This window comes from Lucilia cuprina, chromosome 4, assembly GCF_022045245.1.
Source record: "Lucilia cuprina isolate Lc7/37 chromosome 4, ASM2204524v1, whole genome shotgun sequence".
NCBI lineage: Eukaryota > Metazoa > Arthropoda > Insecta > Diptera > Calliphoridae > Lucilia > Lucilia cuprina.
Genome location: NC_060952.1, coordinates 36,048,088 through 36,068,388, shown reverse-complemented (window position 1 = coordinate 36,068,388; position 20,301 = coordinate 36,048,088). Strand labels below are relative to the sequence as shown.

General features: G+C 29.7%; 2 protein-coding genes and 1 long non-coding RNA gene across 3 annotated transcripts; 2 read left to right on the top strand and 1 right to left on the bottom strand.

Annotated features, from left to right (window-relative positions):
- Positions 1–3,876: 3,876 nt before the first annotated feature.
- On the bottom strand, positions 3,877–4,951 carry LOC111691095. The gene is made up of 3 exons (XR_002762921.2): positions 4,589–4,951; positions 4,194–4,288; positions 3,877–4,128 (listed from the first exon to the last, which is right to left on the bottom strand). It is a non-coding gene; the product is annotated as an uncharacterized LOC111691095 (long non-coding RNA).
- A 1,228-nt stretch (positions 4,952–6,179) lies between these two features.
- Positions 6,180–8,398, top strand: LOC111691094. The gene is made up of 4 exons (XM_023453735.2): positions 6,180–6,456; positions 6,535–6,796; positions 6,874–6,975; positions 7,338–8,398. The coding sequence occupies exons 1-4, from the start codon at positions 6,376–6,378 to the stop codon at positions 8,048–8,050; spliced, it is 1,158 nt and encodes a 385-aa protein (XP_023309503.2). The 5' UTR covers positions 6,180–6,375; the 3' UTR covers positions 8,051–8,398.
- A 106-nt stretch (positions 8,399–8,504) lies between these two features.
- Positions 8,505–10,188, top strand: LOC111691107. Its single transcript, XM_023453749.2, has 3 exons — positions 8,505–8,821; positions 8,945–9,161; positions 9,571–10,188. Exons 1-3 carry the CDS (start codon positions 8,661–8,663, stop codon positions 9,739–9,741), a joined length of 549 nt encoding a protein of 182 aa, XP_023309517.2. The 5' UTR covers positions 8,505–8,660; the 3' UTR covers positions 9,742–10,188.
- The last annotated feature ends 10,113 nt before the right edge of the window (positions 10,189–20,301 follow it).

Here is a 20,301-nt window from a genome sequence, read left to right as displayed (position 1 = left end):
TAGGATGATGATAACATGATGGGATCTCATAAATTGAGTTCATGGATTATTCATTAATTCTTTCCTCTATCATATTTCTTATCTTCATTAATAACCTTCTATGTCAAACTTACAACTTTATCTATTCTTTAGCGATAACATCAATATCTGTCATTCTTATTCACTCAATTATATAATAAACTTTCCAGAGAAATCTCTGAATGGGGTCGTGTTAACAGAGTAGATTTTAATACTCGTGAGAAAGTACTTTTTTAACACTTAAACGCCTGACAAATATTGTAGTCTCTACATATGTAGATGGTCTTGATGTTCTGTGCATGAAAATACTGTGCTATGTCCGCTGGAATAAACATATTTTTCCCCAGTGTCAAAAGAAGCATGTAAGTGTCTCGGGTTTTTGAATACTTGACTCCATCCGATCTTCTTACTATTTACACAACTTATATCCGATCGAAATGGAATATAGCTATCATATATGGGCTGGAGCTTCAAAGTTTATTTTGGAGCTACTCGACTGCATACAGGAGAGAGCGAAGGTACTTATCGGTCTCGATAACTATCCAACTACATTAGAGTGCTCCAAAAAAACTAAGTTTCGAATTTTAATGGGATTGCAAACGGATTTTATTGAAATACGTCCCAATTGGCATGTTTTTAAAACATCGGGGTAATTTTGACCCCAAGGCCGTTTAAGGGTTAATTAATTTTTTTCACTATTACTGTAAATATCGATTGTTAATAAATAAATTTCTTAAGTTTTGTTATAATCTACCTAATAATAGAAACAATTTCGACTAGTTTCCATCAAAAATTGCAAATTTTACAAAATTTAACTTTTGACCTTTAATGTTTATTGGTTAATGGCGTCCAAATTGCACGAAACTCTTGATTTTTATTTAGAAATATGTGGACTAATAAATTTACAAAAGGTTCCATTTAAAATACGCAACAATATATATAAAAAGGCTAATTTTGCAAAATATTACATAAAAATGGGGTTTTCTCGAAATCCGCTGAATTCAAATTGCAAGTACCGGCAAACTATAAGAGGTATTGACCTAATTTTTTTTACTGTTTTATTCCCTAATCTGTGGTCCATAAGTCCCTATGAGTTCTCCCAAAAATATTGAAATTTGTTTAACAAAGTATCAAAAAAATTAAAATTTGAATTTTGAAACGACCGTTAAAAATATCAAAATTTTTCGACCATAGCTGAGAACAGGTTTACGTTATTCTATAAGGACAAAAACTCATATTCAAGTAACTACAGATGTATTTTAAGTAATACAATTGTTTTATTAGAATATTTTCAAAAATATGTTTATTTTCTTATCACATTTCAAATTCAATTGCTCTGAGACACAATAATGGCCTGGGGAATTTTTAATAACTTTTACATTTTTCAACCAATTTTTGTGTTTTTTATCTTTTTGTAATGCTAATTCTGTGTACATTACGATTCTTTGACAATTAAATGTAAAATAAATTATTTAATGACAAAACTTTTGTGAAAACTGAAAAAAATGCATATTTCCCCCTTGTAAATGCCACTTCAAACTTTAGAGCCGTTGCGGCACCAGTTAACGTAATCCTATTGACCTAATTTTTTGCACGACTTATTTTTATAACCCATAGAACAATTCTAGGGGAGGGGACGGCCTATAGGATAAATTATTTTTTTCTTCATACAAGCTTGGAGCACTCTAAACTACATATATTGAATGGAATGTCTTCTTTTAAAATTAGGGAACTTGTTCCATAACACACGTCTTTTTTCAAGATTACACCCATTTGTGGATGTCCAGTGATTCAATAAAAAAAACTAGAAGTAGTCTATTGTAAAAAAAAACTTGAAAAGAAAGAGTATCCATTACAAATATTTTATCTTTCGCATTGTATATTACCTTGACGGAATCTATAACCTAAAACAACCTTGCAAATTATATTTATTTTTTTTTTTTTAATTGTAAACAATTCAAACTCCTGTATTCCCCCAAGAGAATTACATTAATTGCAAATATAATCAATGATGGCAGTTTTGTTCAAAAATATCCTTTAACATGATGATCTACTTAAAAACAAAAACATCAAAAAAGAGTTCAAAGAATAGTCATTGACATTTGCCTGATGATTGTTTGACAAAGGTCATATTTAAATGATTTATCATCAAGTATATGTATTTTATTTCATATACTCATATGTTGTACACTATATTCATACAAGATTAATAAAAAAACTTGTACATATTTCTCCAAAAACAAAATACAAAATAACCATAAACAATTTTATTTGTTTATTTAAATTAAAAAAAAAAAATTATTTAAAATAAAATGTGGTCATTCACCTGCTTATAAAAAACCAAACAGTAACACTTTGGAGAATTTATTTATAATATAAATAAATAATGCTGATTGTCTGAAAAAAAAAATCATTAACCTTTTAATCAGTAATTACATAGTACATTTTTTTGGAATACACTGAGAGCCAAATACGTCAACTCAAGTTACAGAGTTATTAAATAGCAAGTGAGTAAAAAGACTTAACAATCCATAAGGTATTTCAGTTAAAAAAATTTGTTACTTTTGTATATATATATAAAAATATTTAAGCAGCTAAACGTAAAGTATATAAGACGTACTAAGTAGCAAGTACACGTACATAGTACAGCTGTGTATGCTGTTTTTTTATTTTTGTTTTCGAAGTTCAAGGTTATTTGTGCTTTTGTTTTCTAAATTCGTTTAAAAATTTTAAACATGAGAATGTTAAAAAATAGTGATTTTATTAGAAGTTTTTATTTTTATTAATATAAGGAAGTAATTTTTTTCTAAATTATCGTAAATTATTGGTTTACCTTTTTATACAGAATAAAAGAAATAAGAATATATAATAATGATAATTATATTATCATTATGATGAATATAGTAGTATGTTTGTTAGGACTATGTAGACGAATTTACTACCGGCAATAAAAGGTGTTATTGATCTTTATAGTCGGGACTGGTCTTTATTATAACTCTGTCTAAACTAGCAACAAAACTTCTACCATGTATATATTCCAGTCCATAACTATTGTCTACAATCCGGCCTATAGTCGCGACCTAAGTTTTAATCCGGTCTTTAGACGAGTAAATTGTCTTGCTTTTAATAGAGACAATGAAGCTGTTTAAGACCTGCCTTATTATGTCTATAGTCAATTCCATAGTCTTGACTAAGGGCAGGTTTCTTAACAGTCAGTTAAACTAGGCTGTTAGATTAAATTCGGAACAAATTTAGGCGGACTTTACCGATGATTATGTTTTGCAGTTATGGATTTAAGTTTAGTTAACTTTGTTAGTATTGCCAACTTTTCACTCAAAAACATAAACAAAAAAAAACAGCTGTTTTTTGCAAATAAAACTTTTGTAAAATGTAAAATTTTAGAAACAAATATAAATAAACATTTAAAACAGTAATAAAATCGAAGAAAGAAATCAGAAAATAGAAATATAAGTAACTTTACTGATAACTGAAAAACACGAAACATATATTAATCCAGGTTTAACCAAAGAATGAAGATTATCTTTATCAGAAGAATTCGCCCTAAGTAACTTTACTGATTACTGGAAAACACAAAACATATATAAACTAGGTTTAACCAAAGAATGTAGATTATCCTTATCAGAAAAAAACGCCCTAAAAGCCTTAAGTACTGACTTCATTCCAATCAACAGTTGAGCATATAGTCTTTCTTATACCGCTATCTATTATCAATACTATATATATTTCATATTCTTATACTTTAAGCTTGACTATAGCAATGACTACATATTGTACGAGACTATAGTGCAGTCTGAAGGTAAGACTATAAATCTGCCTAAAGATGAGAATACAGAACTACATATTGATTTTAGTCGAGAATTTTATCAAGTCAAGTCTACAGTTATGACTGCTGCCAAGTTTGTATTCTTGTCAATAGTCGAGTATTTAGTTCTGTCCATATACAAGTTCTTTATGACTAACAGAAGAACAAGAGATTTGCACTATTCTTCGTATTAATGTGAATACCTATATGAACATAATAATTATGTTTTTATGTACATAAACAATTAAAGAATTTAGCATAATTTGTACTTACATTGCCAATAAAATCTGCAAAAAAAAATTAGAAAAGACATTACAAAACAATCAATAAAAGTAAAAATTATAAAATTTACCGTTATAAAAACAAAAAAGCGGGATAACGCCCGACTTTTTTACAAGTCTTTCAATGAACGCCCCACGCGCTTTTGTAAAAAAAAACGCAAAAAAACTGTAAACAAAAAAATTTACTTTTTTAAACACTATTAATATATTGATAATACGTTAAAATACAAATTTATTATTAATTTTTAAAATTTTACGTGTTATAAAGAAATCCCTCAATAAATTCCAATTAGAGTGCACAAAATAAAAACAACAACAACATTGACAATCATAACAACACACATCAATATGTCGGCCCTGAAGCAATCAAGTGCATTTATTTGGAAATTGTTTTTGTTTTCATATTGTTGCTATTTTCTGTTTTTGGCTTTTTGCTGTCTTTAAATATGGCGTAGACAAAACTTACATGATTTAGCTTGATAATTATTTTGAAAAACGCTAAAGTTTTTTAAGGGCAATATAATTTAAATAAAAATGAAATTTTTTGTTTAAATAAATACGTATTTTAATATTTTTTAAATACTTTTTTTAGTTTTTTTGTGACACTCAACGAACCAAGTTCACCACTTGAACAATGCTGTTAATCTAGCTATTTTATTTTAAATGAAACGATTTTGCTACCAACGTCGCGGGAAAACCCTAATATAGTTGTTAACAGGAATTTTAGCGATTTATTAGGTGTTACCAATTAGCCTTGGACTAATGTGTTTCATAATAAATCAACTATATCGAAATTAATATATGTAATAAAATATTTGTTCAAAATGTAGAAGTTAATAGTAAAATAAGGCCCTAAAAGTTTGATCATAGCAAATTTCATGGAACTTTATGATATTGACTCATCTAAGACCTGGTCCACACTAGGAAACTTTTGTTGAGAAACATTTTCTTAATAAGGTTCTATAAATCGACTTTCGAATAATCGAACAATCGACTTTTTGTCGAAAAAAGTCGATAAGTCGAAGTCGACTATTTTGTTCCAAAAAAAGTCGATAACGTCGAAAAGTCGACTTTGTAAATAAAAGTCGGAAAGAGTCAAAAAGTCGGAAAAATTGGAAAAAGTCGAAAAAGGTCGGTAAAAGTCGAAAGAATTCGAAAAAATCGGAAAAATTCGAAAATAGTCGGAAAAAGTCGAAAAAACTTAAAAAATTGCAACAAATATAAAAAATATAAATAAAAATTTTTTATTAATAATAATAACAATAATAATAATATAATGTTAAATGGCAACATTATAAATTTACGCTTCTGGCAACTTTATAAAGTCGAAAAGTCGGAAAAAGTCGAAAAAAGTCGGAAGAAGTCGAAAAGTCGACTATTTATAAAATATTAAAAGTCGAAAAGTCGACTTTTTATTAAATGCAAAAAGTCGAAAAGTCGACTTTTCATAAAATGCAAAAAGTCGAAAAGTCGACTTTTCGTTTCTACTATAGAACCCTAACCGGCACTAAATCGCATGAATCAAAAAAGAAAAAATGTTTTGAAAAGTTGGAAAGAAAGCTACTTATAAATAACAAAATTTTAACTATAGAATCCCAATTAGGTCTATCCTTGAAACAGTATGGTAGATTTTTACGATATATGTCGACTCTTTAGAAGTCGAAAATTAAATATTTTTCAATTTAATCCCTAATGAAATAACTTCCTAAAATATTTTTAGGGATTTATATAATTTTTAAAATTTGAGAAATTATTTCATTATGAAATAAGTTTTCTTTTAAAATGTGAAATAATCCAATAACAATTAATAATACTGCGAATTATATCTCCAAATTTCTTTGTTGTTGTTTTTTTTAATGTCGATAAATGAATTCTCTCGAATGTAAATGAAATAAATTTTCTGAAAATGAGTTGTTTAATGAGAGAAATATGTATATTAAATAGTATTCATGAATCATAAACGTTAATACTGTGGTAAACAATTCCGATATTTAAATTATTTTCTTTTAAAATAACTTTTTTAAAAATTAAACGGCTTACAGTCGATTGTCAGTTTTAGAGTCAGCGGCCTCCGACGCCGTTAATATTTGTCGGCGCACGGCTCTGTTACTAATTCGGACATTTTGTTTATAAATTTGTTGTTTATTAAATTTTTTCGTTTGTTTAGCGCGTTAAAACGCGTTTATTTGTTATTCTTTTAAAAATCAATAACTGTAAAATAAATACTTAAAAAATATTAAATAAAGGCAAAATATGACGTCGCGAAAAAGGCAACAAAAGATGGAGAAGGATAATAAGAGGACAGATTATGAAGTGCTATCGCCAAATGTTTCTGTATGATGGAGACATTTTAAAGATTTCGCAAATTTCTTAAATATTTTTTTTTTTTGGTTTTTCTAACTTTTCTTTTAGTTAAATAACGAATCCGTCGATGATTTGTTGGCTAATGTTGATTGCTTTATTGAAGGTGTTTATCGTGACTTGAGCATTAGTCCTCCTCAACGTACTTCTCTGGGTAATACTACAACATTTCGCACGCGTAGATCACTTAACGACGATTCATCAGTTTCATCCGGTAATACGTCTCCAGCTGGAGCAGCTTCTATTGCCATTGTTGAAAATGCGGTAGTGTCGCCGACCACACGTCGCAATATGGATGCAGAGATTGAAAGGAGTAAGTGAATTGGTGTTACTTTTGTTTAAGGATCTAACGTCTTTAATGATATTTAATATTATGTTTTTTCCCCACAGTTAATCGAATTTGTGATAATGTTGATCAGAATCTACGTTCAATTGGTCTTTTCATGAACAATTCTTGTGATAATAGCGCTTCAGAAGATGTTTTAAATTCAAGTATGTTATTTAGTTCCTAAATTATTATATCTAGTCGGTGGTAAAGTAAATTCTTTTTACAAGACTATTGACTATTCTATTGATAATAGCTTAGCCTGTAGACACTAAAACATATAGTCAAACTACAGTGAAGCCTATAGTCTGGTCATAGACTAGTCAATAGTCAAATCTATATTATATGGTCTCATTTTTGTTCTAGTCTCTAGCCAAAACAATAATCACGTCTATAGTCTAGTATTTTAAGTATTCTAATGTACAGCTAGTAAATACTCTAATCTACAATCTAGTCTTGATTTTAGCTTAACGTTGTATCGTCGTGTGTAAAACTTATTTTAATATATATATTTTTTTTGTTCAAAAAGACTTAACAAGTACTCCCAGCTCATCTACTTCATCCATGACGGCTCTAACACTCAACAGTCCACCGATTGCAACAAGAGTACGTAATAATAACACGCATAGAAGTCGTCCCCGACGACGCAGATCGTCACCCACAGGAGCAGTAGCTGCTCATGTTATAGACTTGTCAGAGTCACAAACACAAACTCCAGAGATAAATAGACACACTATTAGCGTTAATAATAATATTCATGATGACGACGACGATGATGTCATTTTGGTATCAGCAAATATTCATCCTGTGGTAGATTTATGTACACCAGGGGGACATACGGAACAATCTAATCCGAGGCCAGTAATAAATCAAAGACTATTAAATAGACGACGCTTGACTCATCAAGATGACGACCTTGCGGATTCGTGTTGCCAAGGTCCCTCGACTGCAAGAAAACGGCGGACTGAATATTTTACACCACCAGAATACAAGAAAACCTCATCAGGGTCAGCAAATGTTGAAAATTCGCCAGCATCTTCAGCAGGGACAACTGCTTCCGGGCATACACCATTTATGTGTCCCGTTTGCATGGAATCTTGTTTACAACGACAACCTACCTCGACACGTTGTGGTCATGTGTTCTGTAAGGAATGTATTGAACATGCCATACGCCTGACTCATAAGTGTCCCATGTGTAATACGAAAATTTCCAAAAGCCAAATATTTCGTATTTATCTTTAAGTTTGTTTTTAATAAAAACTTTTTAGGTAGCATGAATACTCATTCAGTGGTTTTGTTAGTCCATTGTTTAGTTATTAGTAAAACATGAATTATTTATCATTATTATTTTTTTCCATCCTCTTTAATCATTCCATTATTTATTTCATATATTAGCAAGTTCTGTTTTTTTTTAATTTAAACGTTTTTTCCCCTTTATTTTGTTTGTTAATTGAATAAATTTAACTATGTTGTAAAAGACTATTCTAAGAACAGACCAGTTTTGTCATGGATTTTTACCAGACTAAAATAGTCAAACCTTGTCCACATATCTAAAACAAAATAAATTGAACTTTAAAACGCTCGTTTCAATATGTTACCGACTTTGGCACAAAATAGTCGACTTCGACTGTTTTCGACAAAAAGTCAATTGTTTGATTTTTGTAATTCGATTTATAGAACCTTAATGAACATTAGAGGGTTAATAGAGGTTTTCATCACTCTTAGCTTTTGCTTAGGTAAAGACACATATCTTCCGCTACCAACCAACAGGTGGCGCATTACAATTAAAATTTTTAAATTACAAAATAATTTTTATTAACGGAGCAAAAAATTTTGCGTAAATCAGTTTAAAATGGCTACTAATATTATTTATCCTAAACCTTTGCCTAAACTCGTTAAACAAAATATCCCTTTAGAAACTGGTTTTACTTCCACTGAAATTGTTGCTTTACAGAATGGTTGGCATTTGATTAAACGCCGTTTATATTATCATTCAACAAAAATTTTTATGGAGTAAGTTTTATAATGTGCTAAAAGCTTTTTCACATTTACTTGGTTGCCATAACGATTTCCTTATCTAGTGCATCCTGGCATATACTAAAGTAAACTATATATTGGAATTAATTTGTTTTAAAGCTTTTTCAGTGAACATTATCTTCTTTTGGAAAGATTTCGTAATGTTGAGATTGGAAAATTCAATTTAAGTAATTTGCATCAACATCCTGGACAGTTAATGAATATTTATGGACGTCTTATTGAAAGTGGTCTTAATGATGTGGCCTTTATTAACATGTTATTGAGTGATGTAGGCCAGAGGCATAAGTTGTATGAAGTTACATACGATGATGTTAAGGTGGGATACTTGTTGAACTAGAACTGAACTAGAACTAGAACTAGAACTGAACTAGAACTGAACTAGAACTGAACTAGAACTGAACTAGAACTGAACTAGAACTGAACTAGAACTGAACTAGAACTGAACTAGAACTGAACTAGAACTGAACTAGAACTGAACTAGAACTGAACTAGAACTGAACTAGAACTGAACTAGAACTGAACTAGAACTGAACTAGAACTGAACTAGAACTGAACTAGAACTGAACTAGAACAGAACTGGAACTAAACTAGGACCCTCTTTACTATAATCGTGTAATGTGTAATTAGAGTATGGTAGTTCTATGTAAACATAACATCAATATTTCTAAGCTCTGTTAACAATTAAATACTTAACGTATTTTTCGAACCTTTTTCATTTTATACAGTTACTCACCGATCATATTCAATTATATGTTATAGAATTTTTGGATAAAATAAAGTCAATCACGTTCGTAAATGGTTTAACAAAATTAAGTGAACTTATTAATGAACATCACAGGGAAAAGGCTGAAGATGAAAAGCAAACAGCAAGGACTCAAAGTGATGATGCGGATTAAAAAAATAAAATTTAAAAATAAAATATCATTAGTATTAAATTTCCTTTTGCAAACACTTGTACGTATGATGAATAGCATATCATAATTAATAATACCCATACGTCTGGAAGACTGCATCTCAAATGATGACATCTTGAAGGGTAATTGTTAGCAATATTGTTAATAAAATAAAACCGAATAATAAATACAAAATTATAAAATAGTAATAATGATACTGATGAGGATGGTGATAATGACGATAATCGCATTTATAATTTGAACTACTGCTAGTGAAATAAATATGTTCTCCTTCTGTTGACTTTCCAACTCATTTACTCTCATGTACCCTCATCCAGCAACAAGTGGATTTGCTATTTCGTTAACATTTGAATGTGGGTTTTGTCGGCCTGTTTCGCTTTATTCTATATAATGATTTTACGTCTTTGTAAAAATGTTACTTGAGGCAAGTATTAGTAGCTCATTTGTATGTATAGAAAATAGTGGAGAATTTAAGTAAATAAACAATTTCAGTTGCGTTATTTAGCATTTTTCCTTAAGATATGTTTAGTCTAACATTGACTTTCAACTAATACGCAGTGTTTTATTCGATTTTTCTATTCATACTTAATATTTTGAAATATTTTTGAATATCTTAAGGACGAAAGTGTTTAAAAGTTTAAGTAGAAATGTGGTAATTAAGAAAACTGTTTTAACTTTAGCAAGAAAAAAAGGTCTCTTAATAACACAATTTTACAAAATGGTGGCCATTACTGATACGGAAAAGGTAAATTTTAAATAAATTTTAAAATTAATCAAATGCTTAAAACATTTTACTGAGATTTACTTTAATAAAATAAAAATCGTATATGATTCATAAAATATAGAAGGTATATTAAGTGGAAAACTTTATTTTATTTTTACCAAAAAATTTCAAATTGTATTAAAGTAATTTACAAATAAGTAAAATGTTCAATTAAAACTATCATCGTTAATTTTATTCATCCAACACATTTATCACTGGAAACAGAATTGTCTATACAGATTCCGTTTGATTAGAAATTTAGCACATGTACAGTAACAGACAGACTGGCGGGCAACTATTTATTAAGTTAGATACATATGTAAATATACATATATTAAGAATATGTAGATTGTGTGTTACAAATAGCAACAGATAAACAGGTAGACAGACAAAGCAAATTGTTTAAATATAGAAACAATTGGGCAAACGAAAATAACAATGAAATGTGTATAAAATAGGGAAAGTATCATGAAAAATAACTGAGATTTTTATTTAGTATTTAGCACTCAAAGTACGCTAGATCGTGACTGATTCGCTATGTATGTTAGGTAAGCTTCACTTGGGTCCCATGGGTCCCTTTGTATTGTCTGTAATTGTATCTCTCAATTTGACAAATTTAGGAATGCCATCAAGTTCTAGTTGAACGTCTGACAGATCAAAGAAATCTGATGATCCCAATGTTTCTAGAGCCTAGTAGTTATACAGAAGATGAGTAATTGTTTCCTCCTTCTCGTTCTGGTAGTTTATACAGAAGTCGTTATATGTCAAGACTATAGACTTTTCTATAGTCAAGACTATAGACTTTTCTATAGTCAGGACTATAGACTTTTTTATAGTCAAGACTATAGACTGTTCTATAGTCAAGACTATAGACTGTTCTATAGTCAAGACTATAGACTGTTCTATAGTCAAGACTATAGACTGTTCTATAGTCAAGACTATAGACTTTTCTATAGTCAAGACTATAGACTATTCTATAGTCAAGACTATAGACTATTCTATAGTCAAGACTATAGACTGTTCTATAGTCAAGACTATAGACTGTTCTATAGTCAAGACTATAAACTGTTCTCTAGTCAAGACTTTAGACAGTTCTATAGTCAAGACTATACACTGTTATATAGTCGAGAATATAGACTGTTCTATAGTCAAAACTATAGACTGTTCTATAGTCAAGACTATAGACTGTTCTATAGTCAAGACTATAGACTGTTCTATAGTCAAGACTATAAACTGTTCTATGGTCAAGACTATAGACTTTTCTATAGTCAAGACTATAAACTGTTCTATAGTCAAGACTATAGACTATTCTGTGCACCATATAAAAGGCACCTAACGCCAGTGTAAAGAATAACCGATCATCCTTTACGTAAGCAACTATTAAATTATTAAATTAAACGTTTAATAAATTTTAATTTATTTTTATTTATTTCATAAACATTTATGCGTTTTTTTCTATAAATTTAATTTTATATTATTTTTAGATATTTAGTTAAACAATTAGTAACATTTTATTATTTTTATTATTATTACAAAAACTAAATCAAACAGATGACTTTTGTTTTCAAACTTGTGATATGAAAAATGTAAATTTAATTGTTTGTCAATATTTATTTATTATTTTTCTAAAAAAAATATGCTAATTAGTGAGTTTAAGCTGGCAAAAATGATTAAGTGAAGAATTTCATCTAAAAATAATAATAATTGTAATGAAAATTATTGACCCATTTAAAAAGCATAATTTAAAAATTTTATAATTAATTATTATAAAGATAAGGGCTTTAAAAATAAATGTTCATTTTTTATTACAGTTATTATCTTGAGCATTGACTTTATAAAGTCTTTAATAAAATTCTAATCTCATTACTTAAACATTTTATGTATTATTTTAGCCAATAGTCTGATCAACTAACTAGTCCATAGAATAGTCAATAGACAATTTAATAGAGTCAATATACCTTTCCATAGACTAGTCCATACACTAGTCTATAGACTGCTATATTGACAAATAGACTAGTCATCCGTAAAATATACTAATCCATAGAATAGATTAGTCAATAGACTACTCCACAAATAAGACCATAGACCACTAGTTCATAGAGTATTGAATAGAATAGATCTTAGACTAGTCAATAGACTAATCAGAAGTATAGTTCATAGACTACTCTATAAACTATTCTATAGACTATTACATAGATTAGTACATACATAAGACGAGAGTCTTACCTAGAGGCTAGTCAAAAGTTTGTCAACGGACTAATCAGAAGCCTAGACAATAGATTAATCGATCGGTCAATAATCGGTTCTTAGCACGACTTAGAACGACTCGGAGTTCAACAACGAACAAGTATTGGCAACCCAGCCACGTTGCTGCAACTATAGATTAGTCTATAGCCTAATCACTTCATAAAATTATCTATAGTCTACAAGTCACTAGACTCTTCTGTACATTAGTCAATAAACTATTCATTATTTTAGTTAAAAGACTATTTCAAAAAGTAGTCTATAGACTTAACCATATACTAATTAATCTGCAGGCTGATCCAAAAGTTTGTTAATTAGTCTCACTAAATAAATAATATATAGTCAAGGTCAATGTCATAGTCAGATTTCACTAGCCTAGTTCATACACGAGTAAGAATTCATGTTAATAAACTATTCCAATAGACAGGTCTATAGACCCATCAATAGACTAATGCATTGACAAGTCTATAGAATAACATAAACTAGCCCATTCTGTTAATATTATCTTTTTATTAATAAATTTATAATAATCTTGATGGCTTATGGAATTTTATATATATACTAAACTATTGATATCTTAATAAACTATTGAAATCTTAATAAATACGGAAATACAATTGTAAATTGCAGTATCAAATATTTACTCAGAGTATTTATTTATTTTATTTTATAAAACTTATCTGAATAACAACATGTTGCCGAGATGTTTGATAAATATTTATATTGTATACATACATCTGTATATGTAAATCTAGCTTCTTTAAGAAACTAAATATTTATCAATGAGCAATAAGTTAACAATGTTCATATTAAGAACAACCTTAAAATTATAATTTTTATTATCTTTAACTTGAATTGCAATTGAAAATTTTATACATAAGTAAATGTGCACGTCCTAACAATGCAGTCTACATATTTTGAAAGCCTGTCATACACTCCCTTATTGTTGTGAAATTCTGAATTTGACTTTTTTCATTTGTTTTATTAGCAATGCAGTATTTTAACTCACACCTATTGTTTATACTATTGTTTATATATGACAATCTGAAATGATAAACTAAGGTATAAGAAAGTGCTTAAGAAAAGTATTAGAAAATACGTAGGTAAAATTAGATGAGCTGCTCATCCCTTACTTTTTACTATCTATATTAGTGGCTGCTACTTTAAAATTGTTTTCTTTTGACACCTGTAAATAAAAGAAAAATTATGTTTTACTCAATTCCTAATTCTTTCATAAATGGATGAATATACCCATTAAAAAGAAAAAAATGTTGGAAGATGTTATTAAGTTTTTATAACTGATCGAAACATAGGTCGTAGTACCCTCGAAATATGTATATTCGGCATATATTACACACTCTTATTTGCTTTCCTTGGCTTTGAATTGTTATCATTCGTTTTTTAGATCGCACCGTATACTTGTGAAAAAAATTTATTAATTAAATATTACTCATACTAACCGTAATCCTTATAATATGCAATATTATAGAATATTCTATAGTGAAGATTGATCTAAAATCATGATGTTCTAAAATCACGAATATAGATTTTTCTATAGTCAAGAATGTTATTATAGACTGTTCTATAGTCTATAGTCAAGACTACAGAATGTTCTATAGTCAAAACTATAGACTGTTCTATAGTCTATAGTCAAGACTACAGAATGTTCTATAGTCTATAGTCAAGACTACAGAATGTTCTATAGTCAAGACTATAGACTTTTCTACACTCTATAGTCAAAACTATAGAATTTTCTATAGTCTATAGTCAAGACTATAGAATGCTCTATAATCTATAGTCAAGACAATAGACTGTTCTATAGTCTATAGTCAACACTATGGACTGTTCTATAGTCTATAGTCAAGACTATAGACTATTCTATAGTCTATAATCAAGACTATTCTATAGTCTATAATCAAGACTATAGACTGTTCTATATTCTATAATCAAGACTATATACTGTTCCATAGTCTATAGTCAAGACTATAGACTGTTCTATAGTCATGACAACAAACTGTTCTATAGTCAAGACTATAGACTGTTCTATAGTCATGACTACAGACTGTTCTGTAGTCAAGACTATAGACTGTTCTATAGTCAGGGCTATATACTGTTCTATAGTCAAGACTGTTCTATAGTCAAGACTATAGACTCTTCTATAGTCAAGACTATAGACTGTTCTATAGTCAAGACTATAGACTGTTCTATAGTCAAGACTATAGACTGTTCTATAGTCAAGACTATAGACTGTTCTATAGTCAAGACTATAGACTGTTCTATAGTCAAGACTATAGACTGTTCTATAGTCAAGACTATAGACTGTTCTATAGTCAAGACTATAGACTGTTCTATAGTCAAGACTATAGACTGTTCTATAGTCAAGACTATAGACTGTTCTATAGTCAAGACTATAGACTGTTCTATAGTCAAGACTATAGACTGTTCTATAGTCAAGACTATAGACTGTTCTATAGTCAAGACTATAGACTGTTCTATAGTCAAGACTATAGACTGTTCTATAGTCAAGACTATAGACTGTTCTATAGTCATGACTATAGACTGTTCTATAGTCAAGACTATAGACTGTTCTATAGTCAAGACTATAGACTGTTCTATAGTCAAGACTATAGACTGTTCTATAGTCAAGACTATAGACTGTTCTATAGTCAAGATTATTGACTGTTCTATAGTCAAGACTATAGACTGTTCTATAGTCTAGACTATAGACTGTTCTATAGTCAAGACTATAGACTGTTCTAGAGTCAAGACTATAGACTGTTCTAGAGTCAAGACTATAGACTGTTCTATAGTCAAGACTACAGATTGTTCTATAGTCAAAACTATACATTGTTCTACAATCAGGACTGTTCTATAGTTTAGACTACAGCCTGTTCTATAGTCAAGACTATAGACTATTTTATTGTCAAAACTATAGGCTGTTCTATAGTAAAGACTATAAACTGTTCAATAGACAAGACTAGACTATAGTCGAGGCTATAAACTTTTCTCTGCCACTAGTCTTGGTGGCATGCTCTTTTGTTATTTTTATCAAAAATAATAATGCGAAAATTTGTCCTCTAAATTCAGTTTTATACACATATATTTAGTTTTTAATATCACTTAATCAGAAACTGCAATTTGTATGTGACCATGTGAGCACAACTCTGTACTAATTATACAGTACTTAGTAAGTGTGACGTTATAAGAAACAATAAAAATATAAACAAAAAGTAATAGAAAACAACAAGAAGAAATCCTCGAGCTTGACCATTCATTTAAATAATTATAAATATTGAAAGTAGAAAACTACTAAAATAGCAAACAAATAAAAATTCAATAACTTTAATTGTTTATCGGCGTTTGATTGATATTCATAAAAGAAATAAATTTATAATGACCAACTGGCAGGAAGGAGTGCTCTGAATGAATGACCTTCAATTATTAAGAGAAAAATGTGATACTACTAGCTTATATTACGACTAGTTTTGAAACTACTACTATAAATATTACGAAAATAAATTTGCATACATATACTTCTTAATTTTTTTATAAAATACTAAAAATATTGTTCTTCTTCTTATGTAGATTACTTTCAAAGAACGTTTTTCTATTAAATTGTTTTTTGTTGATGTTTAACTGTTATGTGAGATGTAAGTGTAGCACTATACATATACGTAAATATCCCTGCAAACATAATTTATAAAGGAAGTTCTTGAGAAGTGCATATCGTCGTCACTCACGCATTTAACCGTCAAAGTGTCATTCCGATATTTTGCTTCGTCCTTAAGCCACATGAAAGAGACATATATTTTTAAGACTGTCATCATGTTGAAGTGACTTAAACGTACATACGCATTTAACTAAATTTCCTTAGAAATAGCTTCCATAATCGCTCTAGTATTATTATTCTGATCTTCCATAGTCAAGAAGAATTCCTAGTAAAAATGTTCTCACTCATTAAATTACTGAAGTATAATTTTTTAGGTCAGCCATCGTAAAGAACTTTTGATCATGTAAGAGTTAAATAAGAGACTCGTAAAAGTGACTCTTAAAAGATGCCCAAATGTTTATTCAATTACTTCTTACTTTTATTAGTACTTAAACTGTTTTCCAGTTGACATTCCCCTGGGGGCATGTTCACTTGGTGAAACCTCCACCTTGTTGTTATTGCAATCCGGGAGAACAGAGGTGTTTTCCCATACCTCTAATCTGGCAGGGCTATAAATTGGTTACAGTCCATAGATTGAAAAGAGGTCGACCAGAGCACCGCATAATTTGGTACTACGGGTGGCCTGTTTCCCGCAGGACTATGTCCTGGCTGGTCAGTTGGTTGAGGTTCCTTCGGGATCCACGTAGTAGCTGTGGTTTAAGGACTGATATATTCTATACCTAATGGGTTGGATAATTCTTCTCATCGAACAAGTCTGTGTAAAAAGTAGCATATTCTGGATAGCTGAACCCGATCGGTTTTGGGACACCTGCATATGCTGGGGAATTGTCATGTTAGTAGCAGAGATACAAGTCGAAATGGTTCAAATCGGCGGCCGTAATATTTTGCAAGCCGCGCCGCCGCCGACTTCTTTCGGCTTAAAAGCTAAGCCGGCTTAAACGTAGCCGCTGATAAAGATTAGAATCGCACATGTATTTCGGAAAATAATTTCACCAATTTGAACGGAGTTGCCACTATTTTAAATTCTTATTAAAAATTGAAAAAAGTTGCCACACAATATTGGGCTAATATTAAAATAGTGAAAACTACTATAAATGTCCATTTTCTGAAGAAATAACTTATTTAGAGACAGGTTTCCATATAACAGACTATTATACAGAGATTTTTCAATATAATGAACGTTTATAAGGTCAATTTCTGAAGAAAAAGGTAAATTGAGCCGACAATTTAGCCGGCGCCGCCGATCATTTTGCATCGGCTTGTATCTCTGGTTAGTAGTCAATGGTTGCCTGTAATCACGTAGATTGATCTTTATGAGAATTGAACTGATGCGATGAATTGGTGAACGATTGAGAAAGTCTCCATATATTGGAGTTTAGTACAGATTTAGTATGCCTTTTTCGCTTCGGGGAAGTTTCTCGGTGCTTCTGCCATCTCAACAGGATATCGACTTTGGAATTCCTATTTCCTTTGTTACATTATCTCTTCATAAAAGAGGGATCCTGATCCATTTTGTTGGGAATTTCGGACTACCAGATATGTCTTTAGGTGCTGTGGCCGAATCAACAGAGGCCATCCCAGCTGCGTGGTTGTAAATGGAAGTCATGTTTTACATCTCGGAAGTTAAGCGGCAATGGTCAGAGATTAGATAGCTTGAGTACTTTAGCAAAGTGCTTGTACATGGACCGGCCCAATCCATGTACAAAAATTGCCACCTGAGTTTTTCATTGAAGGATTCAGGTGCGATGGTAGACCGTTGTTTAAATCTACCCAGTGGATGAAAAAGAGCACTTAAATGATCTACACAACAATAAATTGAAAATTTGGATGAAATATCTAGAAATATTATTAAAGATTATTGCTGTAAAATGCTTACAATCTTCCTATTATCATCTAGAAGTGACTGAGGGATCAAAATTATTTAAAATTTTTAATTTCGTTTATCTATTACCGAGAAGAGTTTAGTCTTACAAATGTTTGAAGGGATATATTTCTGTACTCTTTGTAAAGGTACGTGTTGGTTTGTTTACATTTACTGTTAAATGTCATTTGACGTGTGTTGTTGTTTTACCAAATAAATAAAAAGGGGGTGTGTTAACATCACATGCCTCCAATTTTTTTTAGTTTCTCTGAGTGAAAGAGTAACAAACATGTTTGTGTTTTTTGTACAATTATTTTATGTACATATTATACTTAGCTGTTGTTGTTGCTTTGTTTTTCTTAAATGAATGATCTTGGGGAAATTTTCTTTTACATTGTGCCGGTGACAATTTTCTTTTCTCTTCTTTGACGTTTTATTTTTACGTTGTTTGTTCTTCTTTCTAGTTTTATGCAGTATATTGTTGTTTTGTTTTGCCAATTCTATTGTTTTGACGTTTTTTTTTTTGTTTAATTTAGTCGACTTTAATTGAAATATTTTGTAAATATGTAATTTAAAATGTAAATCAATGCGCTGCTGGGCAAGATATTTGAAAGAATGTATTATTAAATTGTTATTGTAAATGTATGAATTTCTTAAATTTGCTGAACTTTCTTTAAATCGATTCATTATTTAATTTTGCCTTAACCTACATAAATCACCTATAAATACGTTAATTAGACCAGACAACGAATATTTAACCAAGAGAGCAAATGATTGAGTTTAGCTAAATTTGAATTCGAAATTCCCTGAATTTCTCTATCATTCGAGATATGGTGATCTAAAGTTGGCAAAAACATCGTTTTTATGCTCTCTTTTACTGCGCTTTCGTAAGTAGTTTTTAATGTTTTCATTCCTTTAAATCAGCGATTGTGTAAATAATACAGTCTATGTAAACAAAATGCAACTTAATTGGAAAGTGTAAACTTATGGCAAATATAAAAAACCGACAAAACTGACACTGGTCAAATTTGAATGAGACGAAAAACGTATGAATGAATGAACAAATTTAAATAATTTCCTTTTCTTTTATAGTATTCAACGTGATCTCGAAACGTTTTGTCATCATTAAATAAAGAAACCGAAAAAAAAATTATAGAATTTTTTAAGTTTTTTACGAGTCAACATAATGACTATGTAGACATTAGATTTGTTGTATAACGAAAAACACAAATTTAAATTACAAAAAAAAAAAAAAAAAATAATAATAATAATTATAATCATGCTACACAAGTGGAGTAGAATATTTCATTATTTTTAAATCCTATACCAATTAAACTATAATTTTTTATTAGGCATAAAAGTTTGTAAATAGTTTGTTGCACGTGATGCAGATAAATTGTGAATTTGTTAAATAAATAATTATAATCAACACCAACAAATAAATGCTAATTTATACATATTTATTTTTTGGCATTTTAACAGAAATTTTTAATGTAATGCCTCATCAAATTAAACAAATAATAACAAAAAGTCGACTCTACTAAAAATAAGTCGGTATAATTACTTAAAGATACTGCGTCACACTACTATTAAAAAAGCAAAAATGAGTTAAACATTTATTATACATACTACATAATTACATTTGTCAATCTAACTTGCTGTACTAAAAGGCATTTATCAATCAACTTCAAAATAAAATGGGTTTAATTAAAAAATTTCTGTACAAAACAATAAACCTTAAACAAAATTTGATTATTTTTTCTTCTTTGGAAGTCAATTAAGATTACTTCCACAGAAGGTAAACAAATTCACTTAGTGCTAATTGTGAAGTGATGACAAATGTAATTCAGTGCATTATAATGTTATTAGAGTAATTCATAAAATAGAACTGCACTGGAACTGAACTAGAACTGAACTAGAACTGAACTAAAACTGAACTAGAACTGAACTAGAATTGAACTAGAACTGAACTAGAACTGAACTAGAACTGAACTAGAACTGAAC

Bases quoted from the DNA above. Each gene is read 5' to 3' on its own strand.
- LOC111691094 (XM_023453735.2), top strand. From the start codon at position 6,376: ATGACGTCGCGAAAAAGGCAACAAAAGATGGAGAAGGATAATAAGAGG. The intron at 6,457-6,534 runs GTATGATGGAGA...CTTTTCTTTTAG, and splicing joins TGCTATCGCCAAATGTTTCT to TTAAATAACGAATCCGTCGA. The intron at 6,797-6,873 runs GTAAGTGAATTG...TTTTCCCCACAG, and splicing joins GGATGCAGAGATTGAAAGGA to TTAATCGAATTTGTGATAAT.
- LOC111691107 (XM_023453749.2), top strand. From the start codon at position 8,661: ATGGCTACTAATATTATTTATCCTAAACCTTTGCCTAAACTCGTTAAA. The intron at 8,822-8,944 runs GTAAGTTTTATA...TTTGTTTTAAAG, and splicing joins TCAACAAAAATTTTTATGGA to CTTTTTCAGTGAACATTATC. The intron at 9,162-9,570 runs GTGGGATACTTG...CATTTTATACAG, and splicing joins TTACATACGATGATGTTAAG to TTACTCACCGATCATATTCA.